The sequence below is a fragment of the Callorhinus ursinus genome, unplaced genomic scaffold, assembly GCF_003265705.2.
Source record: "Callorhinus ursinus isolate GAN/ISIS: 27379988/994484 unplaced genomic scaffold, GSC_fseal_2.0 scaffold52, whole genome shotgun sequence".
In the NCBI taxonomy this organism is placed as follows: domain Eukaryota; kingdom Metazoa; phylum Chordata; class Mammalia; order Carnivora; family Otariidae; genus Callorhinus; species Callorhinus ursinus.
The window spans coordinates 4,542,160-4,554,986 of record NW_027397114.1 but is presented as its reverse complement, the minus strand read 5'-3'; the positions used below and the strand labels follow the sequence as shown (position 1 = coordinate 4,554,986).

Below are 12,827 nucleotides of genomic sequence, written 5' to 3'. Positions count from 1 at the left end.
AACCAGGAGAGACGATGGACTCTGAAAAACAAACTGAGGGCTCTAGAGGGGAGGGGGGTGGGAGGATGGGTTAGCCTGGTGATGGGTATTAAAGAGGGCACGTTCTGCATGGAGCACTGGGTGTTACAGGCAAACAATGAATCATGGAACACTACATCAAAACTAATGATGTAATGTATGGTGACTAACATAACATAATAGAATTAAATTAAATTTAAAAAAATATGGGCAAATTAGGGGGCAACTAGTTCACAAACTGTTCATGAGCTCTTCCTAAATTAAAGTAAGGAACACTGTTACTGAGAATATGGCCATTAGATGGCAGCATTAGGTGAGATCTAAGATCAGATCAACAAAGATGTCAATGGAAGGTACATTTTGCATGAATAGCCAGAAAGGAGGGGGAAATTGGACAAGAGTATTTTACAGAAAGACACAGAGTAAAAATGACTTAGTTTTCTGGGTGGAATGTGAAATTTATTATCTTTCCCTGACATTACTATAAAAGCAGGGTCAATTTCTATATTCTTTTGAAAAATGACCATCATTCCTAAGTAACAACAATTACCTTTTAGAGGTCATGGGAACATTATCCAAGGGCCCTTTACCCAAAAGGCACTCATTTTGATCACATTCTGTCCCTAATTTCTAGTGTTACTTTAGAAAGTTATCTCCTAGTAAACAGAGTAAGAGGTTTGGATCCCCAAGGCTGGACTCTAGTTCTGAGGGAAGGAATATTCAAACCCAGGAAACAATACTAGAAAAGCACCAAGAGGTACTTCTCATACGAACCGAATCATTTCTGTCCATCGAACAGCTTCCTGAAGCTCCATCAATCTCTCTTTATATTGGTTTCTCTCCATTAGAACACGGGCCATTTCTACTCTAGTAAACCGCTTTCTCTGGGCTGTGGGAATATCACTCTATAACGAAAAGAACACAGCAGATCACTCCTGCAGTCTATATCTGCTTTTGGTGTTATGCTAAACTTAAGCAAAATCTTAAAGCTTTGAAACATTTCTTAATTTCTAATCTATTGGATCATTTAAAGAAAAATAACCTTATATAAAAATAAAATCAATAAAGAGATTTTAGCAATTACTTATGATGGAAAAGAGGTAAACAATTTAATTTCTGAATAGAAATACAGAAATTTGAACATACTATAAAGCAAATACAAAGAACAGTGTAGATTCTGAACTAAAACCAAGAAAGATTAACAAAGTTAATCTATCTATATAGATTTAACATGCTTGCCTGGAAATGGTTCTTCTAACAACATTATTTTAAGTTGATGTTCTGTAACAAATGCTAATTATTCAGCAATTTGTTACAAGTTAGTTCCGAAAGGGAAACACTTATCTCAAACTACCCATCATCTACATATATTGGCTAGGTACCAGGGCACCCCACTCTAAGTGGCATTAAAACACCAACAAAAATACAAGAAGCTGGAGACAAGTGTATTAACTAGAATTCTTCTTAGGGAGACTAAAGGATGTGATGAGTATGGTAAGACCCAAAGAAGCATGCTCAAGTCAACTTCCTTCTACTGTAATTTCTAAATGCTCTTCTGGGGAGGAACACTGGTTTAACTGTAGGGCTCTTGTTTTGCTGAAGGGTGGGACAGTTAATAAAGAGGCTAAGTTTAGCCCTTGGGGACCTCCTTCTTTGTCCTCCTGCTCTGAACTCTGCCTCTCAAACGAAGTCAAACAGAGGATTCAAGGACTCTGAGTCTGCAGCACAGCCATCACACTCCTAGGTATATGCCATGGAAGAACCAGGAGACTTGCACTATAATGTTCCTAACAACAGCACTGTTTGTGGTAGTAAAAAGCTGAAAATATCCTAAATATCCATTAATAGGAAAACAAATACATAAATTGTAATATATTCATACAATGGGATATTATAAAGAAGTAAACATGAATAACTTCTGGCACTACACTACAACATAGGTAAATCTCAGAAACATAATGCCAAGTATAAGAGGTCAATCTCCAAGTATGAAATAAAAAAAAACAATGAAAATTAAGCTATTTTGTAGGGATACAAAAATGTGTGATATGATAAAATTATTTTTTAAAAAATTTTAGGGGCACCTGGGTGGCTCAGTCATTAAGCGTCTGCCTTTGGCTCAGGTCATGATCCCAGGGTCCTGGGATGGAGCCCTGCATCGCGCTCCCTGCTCCGCGGGAAGCCTGCTTCTCCCTCTCCTGCTCCCCCTGCTTGTGTTCCCTCTCTCGCTGTGTCTCTCAGTCAAATAAATAAATAAAATCTTAAAAAAAAATTTTTTTAAGTGAGCTCTACACCCAACGTGGGGCTTGAACCCACCATGAATCCAAGATAAGAGTCCCATGCTCTACTAACTGAGCCAGCCAGGTGCCCCGGTAAAATCATTTTTTAGAAAGGTAAGAAAATGATACGTATAGGATAGTGGTCTCCTCTGGAGGGGAGGAGCATAGGGTAGCTTCAATGTTTGATAACGTTCTAGTTCTTAGGTTAGGTGGTGGATTCATTATGTTAATTTATTATGTTTCATAATTTACATATGTTACATATATTTTTGGTATGTACCAAGTATTACATATTTTTAAAAAAGAGCAAGATTGCAGGGGCATTAAATAATCATTTTGTACAGGGTACCCACATATCTCAAGTCTGATGCTTGACCAGCAAACACCTACCAACAGTTACTACGATGCTAATTATATTGGTAAAACCTCATCCTTAGTCTTCTGTATTTGCATATGTTGAAAACAGTATAAGCTGACTGCTTACTACTAAAGTTCTAGAATTCATCTTTTTATGTTTAATACTTTTAAACTAATTAAGCTTTCATATTTCTAAGTCAAAATATGAGACAAAACAAAGTATTTCGGCTGGTCCTTGAGCTTGAACTTGCAAACAAGGTCACAGCACAGAGCCACAGAAAAAAAACGAGCACACCACATGTAGCCAGAAAACTCAGCCTCTGGATACCATGTGGGAGCATGAGTTAGCCTACTCATTAACACAGAAATCTTCTGACTTGCTTTTTATAATGCTATATCCAAAGCTTAATTAGCAAGATTTTCTTTAAAAACCAAAATGTAGTAAGAAAAAAAGTCTGAAATCATAAACCTACATCATCGTCATCTTTTGCTTTTTGCCGGGCATCTTCGGCTTCTGCACGAGCTCTGGGGGCGGGGGGAGCAAAAAAGAACATGTTATTTGAGTTGCATTCATCTTTTCAAGGAATCAAAGAGTAGGTCAAAAATTTTAATCAACACTAAATGATTATTCTCTTTTCAGAGCATTTAGCTGCCTTCATTTCGGGGAACATTAGTGCAGCACTGTTCTCAGAAAAAAACATGTATGAAAGAAAGCTGGGTGAAGGGAAATAATGTTTCTAATTTCCTTATTAGTAAATTTTAGAATGGTTCTACTAACTTTTCTCACACAGTGACAGTCACAGAAAGTGACAATGATAAGGCTGGGCAAGCAAGGGGTGCGCTGATATCCGAGCTACCACCGGGCACTCAGCCCTGACCCTCCCGGCAGCTGGTGCTCCTGGCCCGCTGGAGAGGGTTGCCAGCGGTGGTGGCAGGGCCAGCCTCGGGGGGGACACCTATGACGCTCTGTGGCCCACTGGCTAAGAGAGCTGGGTTCAGAACACCACCGAGGAAACTTACTTCCTAAGTTCCTCCTCCAGCTCCTTGTTCTTCTCCTCGAGCTTCAGCTTGGCTAGTTTTACAGCCTCCAGCTCCCCCTGCAGTACGTCCTTCTCGCAGGTCAGCTCATCCACCTTGGCTATCAAGTCATTCTTCACTACATTCAAAGCATGTCTAAGAAACACATATTTTGCATATATCATTACAAATGAGTACTCTTCCTGTCTTTCATCTTGTTCTCTTACAGACGAAAATAACTATACAATCAAAGCTGAATAACTGAGTATTTTAAGATACTCTACCTGGTGTTGTTTGTAGGTAAAGACAAAAAACCACACAACCATCCAAGATTTTGCTCTTTCCAACCAAAGAATAAATGGGTAAAGTAAAACACACCACCAAGTAATAAGAATACTACAATTAATGAAGATTAAACTTTTACAAAATAGCATCCATAAGGGTACTGTTGTTAAACTCTAAAAAAAAAAAAACCTAATCAATAAAGTAAATTTATCTTTGAATTTACCTTTAATAATTGATGAGATAAAAGTCTAAACTTGGGGTGGATCTAGGGAAAAAAATTTTTTTTTTTAATTTAAATCCAATTAGGCAAGGTATAGTACATCATTGGTTTTTTTTTTTAAAGGTAATAACAAATTTTTTTTAAGATTTATTTATTTATTTATTTGAGAGAACGAGAATATGAGAGAGAGAGAGAGTATATGAGAGGGGGGAGGGTCAGAGGGAGAAGCAGACTCCCCGCTGAGCAGGGAGCCCGATGTGGGACTCGTTCCCGGGACTCCAGGATCATGACCTGAGCCGAAGGCAGTCGCTTAACCGACTGAGCCACCCAGGCGTCCCAGTACATCATTGGTTTTTGATATAATGTTCATGGGGAAAAAAATCTGAGATCTAGTTCTTTTGGGTACAAGTGGACATAGTACCTCATAACTGCGTTCTATTTTGGATCTACCCAGATGTTCCAAAGTTCTCTTTACACAGCAAATTAACAAAGGGACCTGGGCTGCTTTTCCACAGGACTCAGGACCTGTCCCACTAAACAAGACTCCATTATGTTTGAGGGCCTAAGGCTCCACATATTACACCTAAAAGCCGACAACTATGGAGGAGAGCTGGGCTGGGGTATAGATCAAAACATTTAGGTAGAAATAAAAAAACCCCAGAAGAAAAGATAATAAAACAGGCATCCTAGGGGAGGGAGCAAAAAAAAACATATGACCTCTCCAAGGAGGTTAAGAAAAAGGCATGAATACTTGTAGGGTGGAAAGGAGATAAAAATCTATTTCTGCAAAAAACAGAGCAACAAAACCTATCCATTAGGGAAATCAGGTCCCATTGCCCACACGCACACGAACACACAAAGAGGAACAAAACAGGGTGGCTAGACTATAATCACATGCTGTGTTGAACTGAACAAGGGTCACTGACTCAGATGGGAAAATTCAGTATCTTGTGTTCCTTGTTAAAATTTTGTATATACTGGGGTGCCTGGGTGACTCAGTGGATTAAGTGTCTGTCTTCGGCTCAGGTCATGATCCCAGGGTCCTGCTCAGCGGGGAGCCTACTTCTCTCTCTGCTCTGCCCCTCCCCCCTGCTTGTGTGCTCTCTCTCTCTCTCAAAAAAATAAATAAAATCTTTAAAAAAAATTTTTGTATATACTTACTTGGTTTCCAACAGTTGTGTATTTTCTAATATAAGATTCTCAACTTCACGACCCATTCCTAGCAAAAAATAAATAAATAAATAAAACCTTTCAAAAAATTTATCAAAAACTATATAAACTTGTATTATAATAGAGACTCAAATTTTAATTTATAGATTTTATCTGTCCTTTAGTAACCTTCGTCTATAATTTCATTTGATATATCTACTTGTACAGGTTATAAAATTATAAATAATTATCCATCACAAAACAAAGCTAAAGATTTTGTTAGCCAATTCTTTGTAACTCTTAGTCTATATTTTGTTTCTCATAGATAATTATTTCAATACGATCAATACTTTTCTGCCAAATATTCTAAAAAGTAGCAGTAAAATATTTAGAGGAAAAAAGAGTAAGCATTAATACAGATCAGAAATCATTTCCAAATCACAGCTGGTATTGTAGGCTTTTGCCTAAAAATTAGGTCTTACTAAGAAAGAACAGGCAGAAACAAGGCCAAAGAAAGACGGAACCCCAATGCAGATGAAACCTTACCAAAGAAATTATGGTCTTAAAGCCCATGCATTCCATGTAAAGCAAAAACAAAGAACAAGAAATGTTTTATGTAAGAAACAGCACGAAAATAGATTATTAATCTGTAAAGTTTTATGCATGATATGAAATACACCTGGAATCAGTGTTATGATTTAATGCATAATGATGTGCAAAAGACAGAAATTAAGATGATTTCCTCCATTCATAAGGATGCTCTTTGATACGTAATACCTAAAAAAAAAAATGCTTTACCAATCCTTTTGCACAATGAAACTGAATAATTAGACTGAAAATCCCACATCAGTAATATAAAGTTTCCTTCAAAGTGCCACCTCTGAAATGATAATGTTCAGTTATTACTTTACAGAATTCTGTTTAATAATTTAATGAGGACTGTAAGGCAGACAGAGCATTCAATGCAAGATCCAATGCAATGATCTTTAGAGAGAAGAAAGTTCTTTAATTTGTTACTTAAAAGAAACTGAAGAAATAAAACCACACACTAGGGAATGTATCTCAAAAAGTTACAAAAGCAAAAAGGCAAAGCAAAGCAAAAGACCCACCATTCACTTATCCTAAGCTAATGTCGGAAAACTACATACAATGGAATAAGTAATATTCATATAACCCAGCTATACAGGAAGGAAATCCTAAGAAAACTACATAAGGAAAAGGAGTTAACATGTCCCTTTTTTAAAAGGTAGTTATTTCAAATGACTTAAAAGATAATTTAAAACAAAACCAACCTAGGAATGCTAAAAATTCAATGCTCACATATGTACTCATATTTTGTCTGTATTATAATTATCTCAAATATTCTCAAAGATCAGGGTACTACTACCATGAAGAATTAAATATCACACATAGTAGCTCATTCAATCATCTACATATTCTCCAAAAGGTAAAAATAAAGACAAACTAAAAAGGTTTCCAAATTCCAATTCCAAAATGAATTTTGGCAAGATACGCTGAAATATTTGCTTTTGACTAATGTTAACTTTCAATAAAGCTATATAATCAGAAGAAATAGGTTTAGACTGGTTGGAAAAAGTTTATGTAATGATTATGTTTCCTATAAACTCTCAAGCATGTAGGGAGATAAGCATAAAAGCTGAAAATATATGGAAGGCAAAAAAAAAATTGTTGAGCAGAAAAAAATGATGAGAAAGCATTACATAAGAATAGCAGCCAGGAACACCTTGCTTAAAAAGCAGTAATATTAAAGTATTTAAAAGCATACACACCAGAATATTCCCCTGGGTAAGCAGCCCAAGAGAAAAATGAATGAGAATCACAATTAGATTGTTTTCAGAAAGCAAGAAATATGCTCATTTGTTTCAATGAGAGGAGACAATAAAATTTAGAAGATGTAGAGAAACAAACACAATAAAGTGTAAATATTATAAATAAGAAAAAATTTTGAAATATGTACTCCTTGGGAATCATATCTGATAATGTAGTTTCTAAAGTTTATGTTCTCAGTGAAGAGTTCTCTCAAAATCTTGTGTATAAATTCAATATATGGTCAATAGGATTGTCCAAAATTTTCATTTTGCAATGTATTGATAAAAACTAACTCATAACTATAAGAAAAACATAACTTGGAGGTGGCCCCATTTCTATTCCAGGTTTCAACCAAACATAAACTTAGGTCTAACATATTTGGAAGCTTTACCTATTAAAACAAAAGCAAAAAACTGCCTGGCAGATTAGCATCAACCCTCAAGCTAGGTCCATAGTTGGGCCTCCAAAGTATCTGTTAATCCCTTGAGAAGGTATGCACGATTTTGTCTACCTATACATGCATTTTTCCAAAAGCACACTGCTTTCTTACAAATTCTCCCATAAAGGAGTTTTAATCCTAAAAGGTAAAGAATCACAGAATCAGAGGTGAAATAAAGCCATTAGAACTACTTAGCAATCCATATTCACTGAATCGCTGTGCTATGGTGCTAAAGACTCAATAGTGAGCAACGGACAAAGTTGTCTTGGCCACACTGAGCTTAGAGCTTACCCAGAGAGACAAGTACATACATTACAGTAAAGTATATAGCGTGACATAATAAAGAACATGAGTGCCATGAGAATATATTTCAGGGACAATTAAGCTTTAACTAGGGGATCAAGGCAGAATTCCAATAGGAGGATATGCCATTTAAGCAGAGGCATGGGGAAAAAAAAAAAAAAGAGTTATACAGATTTTTTTTTTTTTTTTAAAGAAAAGGAGTAAAGAAACCTTGGTGATTGGTTCCAAGAGAAGACGGAGAGATTCTGAATGGAGAACTGAGTGGATGGTGAGGCATTCACTGAGACAGTACATGCTGGACTAAGAACAGCCCTGAACAGGACAATGAACTTGATGAACTGAGCTTTAGGCACATCAAGTGTAAAGCCCTACAAATCACCTTAGAGGTGTCTCGTGCGCTGTTGTGAAGTAACAGTCTGGGGCTCTAGAAAAATGTTGGAAGGAGATAGAAATTGTGGAGCAATTTTCCATGAAAGCCAAGAAACAAAAGCAAATAAGATTTCCCAAACAAAGAAGCAGGCCTGGGACACTGATATCCTCAAAGATGGGCAGAGGAAGAGCACCCTGCAAAGACTGAAAAAGAATATAGTCAGAGGCAGGAAAGTCTGTTATCAGAGAAATCCAGGAAAGATGATGTTAAAGACAAATGTTATCTGAGAAGTCCTGTGAAAGAACGTAGAAGGAACTGCTGGATATAGCAAACAAGGAGGCTGTTTGACGCCAGGTGAGTGTGGGGAAGAGTGCCCACACAGACTACAGGGGGATGAGATGCAAGCGGGGAAGGGGAAATCCTGCCACTTAAAAGCAGCTACACTTTCAAGAAGTCTGCTTTGTTCACTCATGTACCACAAGCATCTAGAATAGTGTCAAACACATAACAGATACCTCTTCAATACTGCTGCATAAAAGTAGGGCCAGATATGGAAGCAAAAGGAGTGACAGGGCACAAAGGTACTGAAGATAAAAGTGGCAGAGGAGGGCCGGGCCGCACGTTCGTTTTTAAATGGAAGAGATTTGAACACGTTTAAATGATAATAGAAGAAGATAGTGAAGTTGAAAATATAGAAGGATAATCAAGAGAAAGAAAAATCCCAAGAGTAGGATGTATGATTTCCAAGTTCTGGAGTGTGGCTGTGGGGAGTACATGACTGAAGTGAATGGAAAAAGGATCAGACAGGGCGCCTGGGTGGCTCAGTCGTTACGCGTCTGCCTTGGGCTCAGGTCATGATCCCAGGGTCCTGGGATCGAGCCCCGCATCGGGCTCCCTGCTCAGCGGGAAGGCTGCTTCTCTCTCCCACTCCCCCTGCTTGTGTTCCCTCTCTCGCTGTGTCTCTGTCAAATAAATAAAATCTTAAAAAAAAAGGATCAGACAAAGATAAGAAAGTCAAGAGACAAGAACAAATAGGGGGTGGGGAGGGGTTTACCTCTTAAATTATTAAAATCAGAAAAAAATAATCTAAATATGGAGTATATGCATAATGATTGCAAAAATTTATATCCTCGAACAAGAGAAGAGTTTTACAATAATATAGTGATGGAGAAAATGAATGGAGTTACAGAAATGGACTATGTACTTATTTATTAACCCGAGATCAATTAAAGAACTCTGGAAAACAATTTTGTTAGTTTCATTACATTCCATTCAGTATTACACCTCAATTGCTACCACGAAACTGTATAGAAGAGAAGCCAGGGAACAAATATGTGCCTTGGAAATTTCATTTACCATCTTTGGACCAAAAGGGATTCATGCAGGCCTAAGTCACTACAGACTTAAGGTAATACAGTAAAAACTTCTAATCTGGAACATTTTAGAGATAAATATATCAATATCTGCAAAAGGGAAAAGACACCAGTTTACAGTCTATTTCTTATTTTCAAAGTAGAAAGAAAACCAGAGTATCAGGATTTTGCTTTTAACCTATTCATTATGCTTAATCTTCTGACTCAAAGAATGGAAGCTTTCAGAAAACACAAGATTTTAAAAGACCACAATTAATTCTAAGTACTCTGTGGCTTCTTAACTCTTTACAAAAAAAGGAAAGTTTGGGACCACCAACCTCAAAAATTATATTATTCAATACTGGATTATGAAGTAACAGAGTATACAAATTGCATTAAAAAGTACTTCATTCTAGTTAAACACAAAGGAGCAGCATGAAGGAATTTTGGGAGGTGTAAACTGATTCTGGTAGTGATTATACAACCCATGCTTTTGTCAAAGGTCAAAAAATTCATCATAAAGAGTGATTTTTACTGTATATAAATTTGAATATAAATTTAAACACTTAAAAATTCTAACATTTTCTGCATCGCTACACTTCAATTTTGCCAAGGACTCAGTTTCGTAAAAGGAACTTTTCATTCATAATTTAATGTTAACTAAAGTTAAAGTGTAAATTTAAAAATGGGGTGTTCCTTAAGAACTAATCTTTAGCCCTCCTTGAGAAATACAAACTCATTCAACTGCTTCTAATACTTAACTTACACTTTAATGGTGGGAGTCTATGTCTAACTCAGAAAGTTTTTATTTATAACAAACTTTCAATCTCTCTTACTAGATAGACTGTGAGCTCCATATAGGAAGAACTTACGTTTCCTTCAAACTTTCGAGGACATAATGGTAATCAATAAATTTAACACAAATTAATGCGAGGAATCCTACTCCATATTCACAAAAATTGACAAAAAGGACCTTTTGAGGACACTGTAGTCTGTATTATAATTACACCAAAAGATACATAATAGATACAGAAATTTCTTCAAGAACAGCATCTATTCCAAAGGCATGAGTTTTTAAAACTATACGGCTTTCAATCTCTGTAAGATCTTAAGTTATAAGAAAGGTACACCACAGCTGACGTTAAGTCAGAATCATGTAATTATTGCTCAAAGAGACTTCAGAGATCACCTAGAGCAGGAGTCAATACATTCTTTCATTCTTTCTGTAAAGGATCAGGCAGTAAATTTTAAGTCTCTGTAAACCATATGATCTCTGTTATAGACTACTTAACTCTGCTGTTGTGTGCAAAAGCAACTACAGACAGTAAGTAAACAAATGAGAGTAGCTGTGTTCTAATAAAGCTTTATTCATACACATTCATACACGTAGATGAGCTGGATTTGGACCCATGAGCTACAGTTTGCTCAACCCCTGAACTCGAATCCAGCTCCTTCATTTTATACACCAAGAAACTAAGGCCAGGAGAGGTTAAGCTATTTGGCAAAGGTTACCAGATAAACAATGGAAAAGCCAAATGTAGATTCTTTTCAAACCAGGTGTTGACTTCAACAACACAAACTCTAAAATGGTTACATTTCTCATAGAGCTAAACAGAATATCCTGTGAAATCTCAGAAAAAAACAAGTATTATATTTTCTTATTTAATTAAGGTCAACAGAATTTTAAAAAAACTATCTAAGCCAGGAACTAACTACCTATCAATCTATACATCTATACATCCACACACACACACACACGGTGCTCCTTATGTGTAATACTGTTCTTGGAATATGGCACGTGTTCAATAAAATGTGCTGTATGAATTTCAAATTACAAATTAAAGTGCAATTCAACTTGAGGGATATCCATATACAAAGATGCTTTGATTTAAAACTTTCATGATCTCAAAGAATACGTTCCTATTAATTACCTGAAAGTGTAATAACTGTGTGCTACTGATCAGTTACGGACATTTTAAAGGAATTTTCAATTAAATCATTTTTAAAACAGTATGATACTTCTTCAGATAAGCTATCATACCTAGTAAATCTGCTCCTTCATCCACATCTCCAATTAGGCCTGAGCCAGCTGAAGACAGTTCTTCAAAGAGAGATTCTGTATTACGATCAAAAGCTTTGTTCTCTATGCCTTTGGTGGGAGTGCTATGCAACAGAAACAACACAATGAAATCAACAAATATCACAGACTTTTTCAGCAGTGTAAAATGAATACAATAGGCAAATAATTGTCCACCTGTAATTTACATTTAACACAAAGTGTAATTTTAAAAGGTATCTAAAAGGTTTCCTATGAATTTTCCATTAAACTCCACAGAAAGAACTGTTGAAGAAAATACAGAATGTTTATTTTTTGGTCATATCCCAGTAAACACAAACAATAAATGACAGCTAGCAGAGCACTACTCTGCCTTGTATCAGGCACTGTATAAGCACTTTACCTAGATTACCTTACTGAATCTTCACACCTACTCTACAAAGGAGGTGCTATTATCCCAATTTCACAGAATAGGAAACTAAAGAGATTAAGGAATTTGCCAAGATCATCCAGCAAATAAGAGAAAGAGGCAGAATTCAAACCCAGACAGTCAGGCTTCAGAATCCATGCTATTAACTAACTACTGTGTTTTATGTGCCTGGATATAAACTGGCATGGACATTTTATTTTTCTTTTAAAGACAATTATACTATCTGTTAAAATTCAGAATACAAATACCCTCTGATCCAAAAATTCAATGCAAAAAAAAAAAAAATCCTACAAAAATCCCGTCATAAGAACGAAATTACGAATGTAAAAGGATGGTCAGAGCAGCATTCTTACAGTAGCTAAAAGGTGAAATGACCTAACTGATCATTAATAGGTTGGAGAGAAGTTATGGATATACATTAAGAAGTTAAAGATTTTTGGGGCGCCTGGGTGGCTCAGTCAGTCGTTAAGCATCTGCCTTCGGCTCAGGTCATGATCCCAGGGTCCTGGGATCAGGCCCCTCATCAGGCTTCCTGCTCCACAGGAAGCCTGCTTCTCCCTCTCCCGCTCCCCCTGCTTGTGTTCCCTCTCTCGCTGTGTCTCTCTCTGTCAAATAAATGAATAAAATCTTAAAAAAAAAAAAAAAAGTTAAAGATTGTTAACATCATAGTTAAAAACTAAAGAAATCCATTATATAAAGGTATTTTTTAAAAAGCAAGGGGA

The 12,827-nt window shown here is 36.4% G+C and overlaps 1 protein-coding gene across 5 annotated transcripts in view; it reads right to left on the bottom strand.

Moving 5' to 3' along the window:
• Window positions 1-12,827, bottom strand: part of SPAG9 (sperm associated antigen 9) — a 138,778-nt gene that overhangs the window by 33,012 nt on the left and 92,939 nt on the right. For all 5 annotated transcript variants that reach the window (XM_025859231.2, XM_025859232.2, XM_073883724.1 and 2 more), the window contains 5 exons: window positions 11,661-11,782; window positions 5,338-5,395; window positions 3,675-3,827; window positions 3,128-3,179; window positions 793-923 (listed from right to left, as the gene is read on the bottom strand). In XM_025859231.2, coding sequence (XP_025715016.1) covers window positions 793-923; window positions 3,128-3,179; window positions 3,675-3,827; window positions 5,338-5,395; window positions 11,661-11,782 — 516 coding nt within the window. The remainder of the gene's footprint in view (window positions 1-792; window positions 924-3,127; window positions 3,180-3,674; window positions 3,828-5,337; window positions 5,396-11,660; window positions 11,783-12,827) is intronic.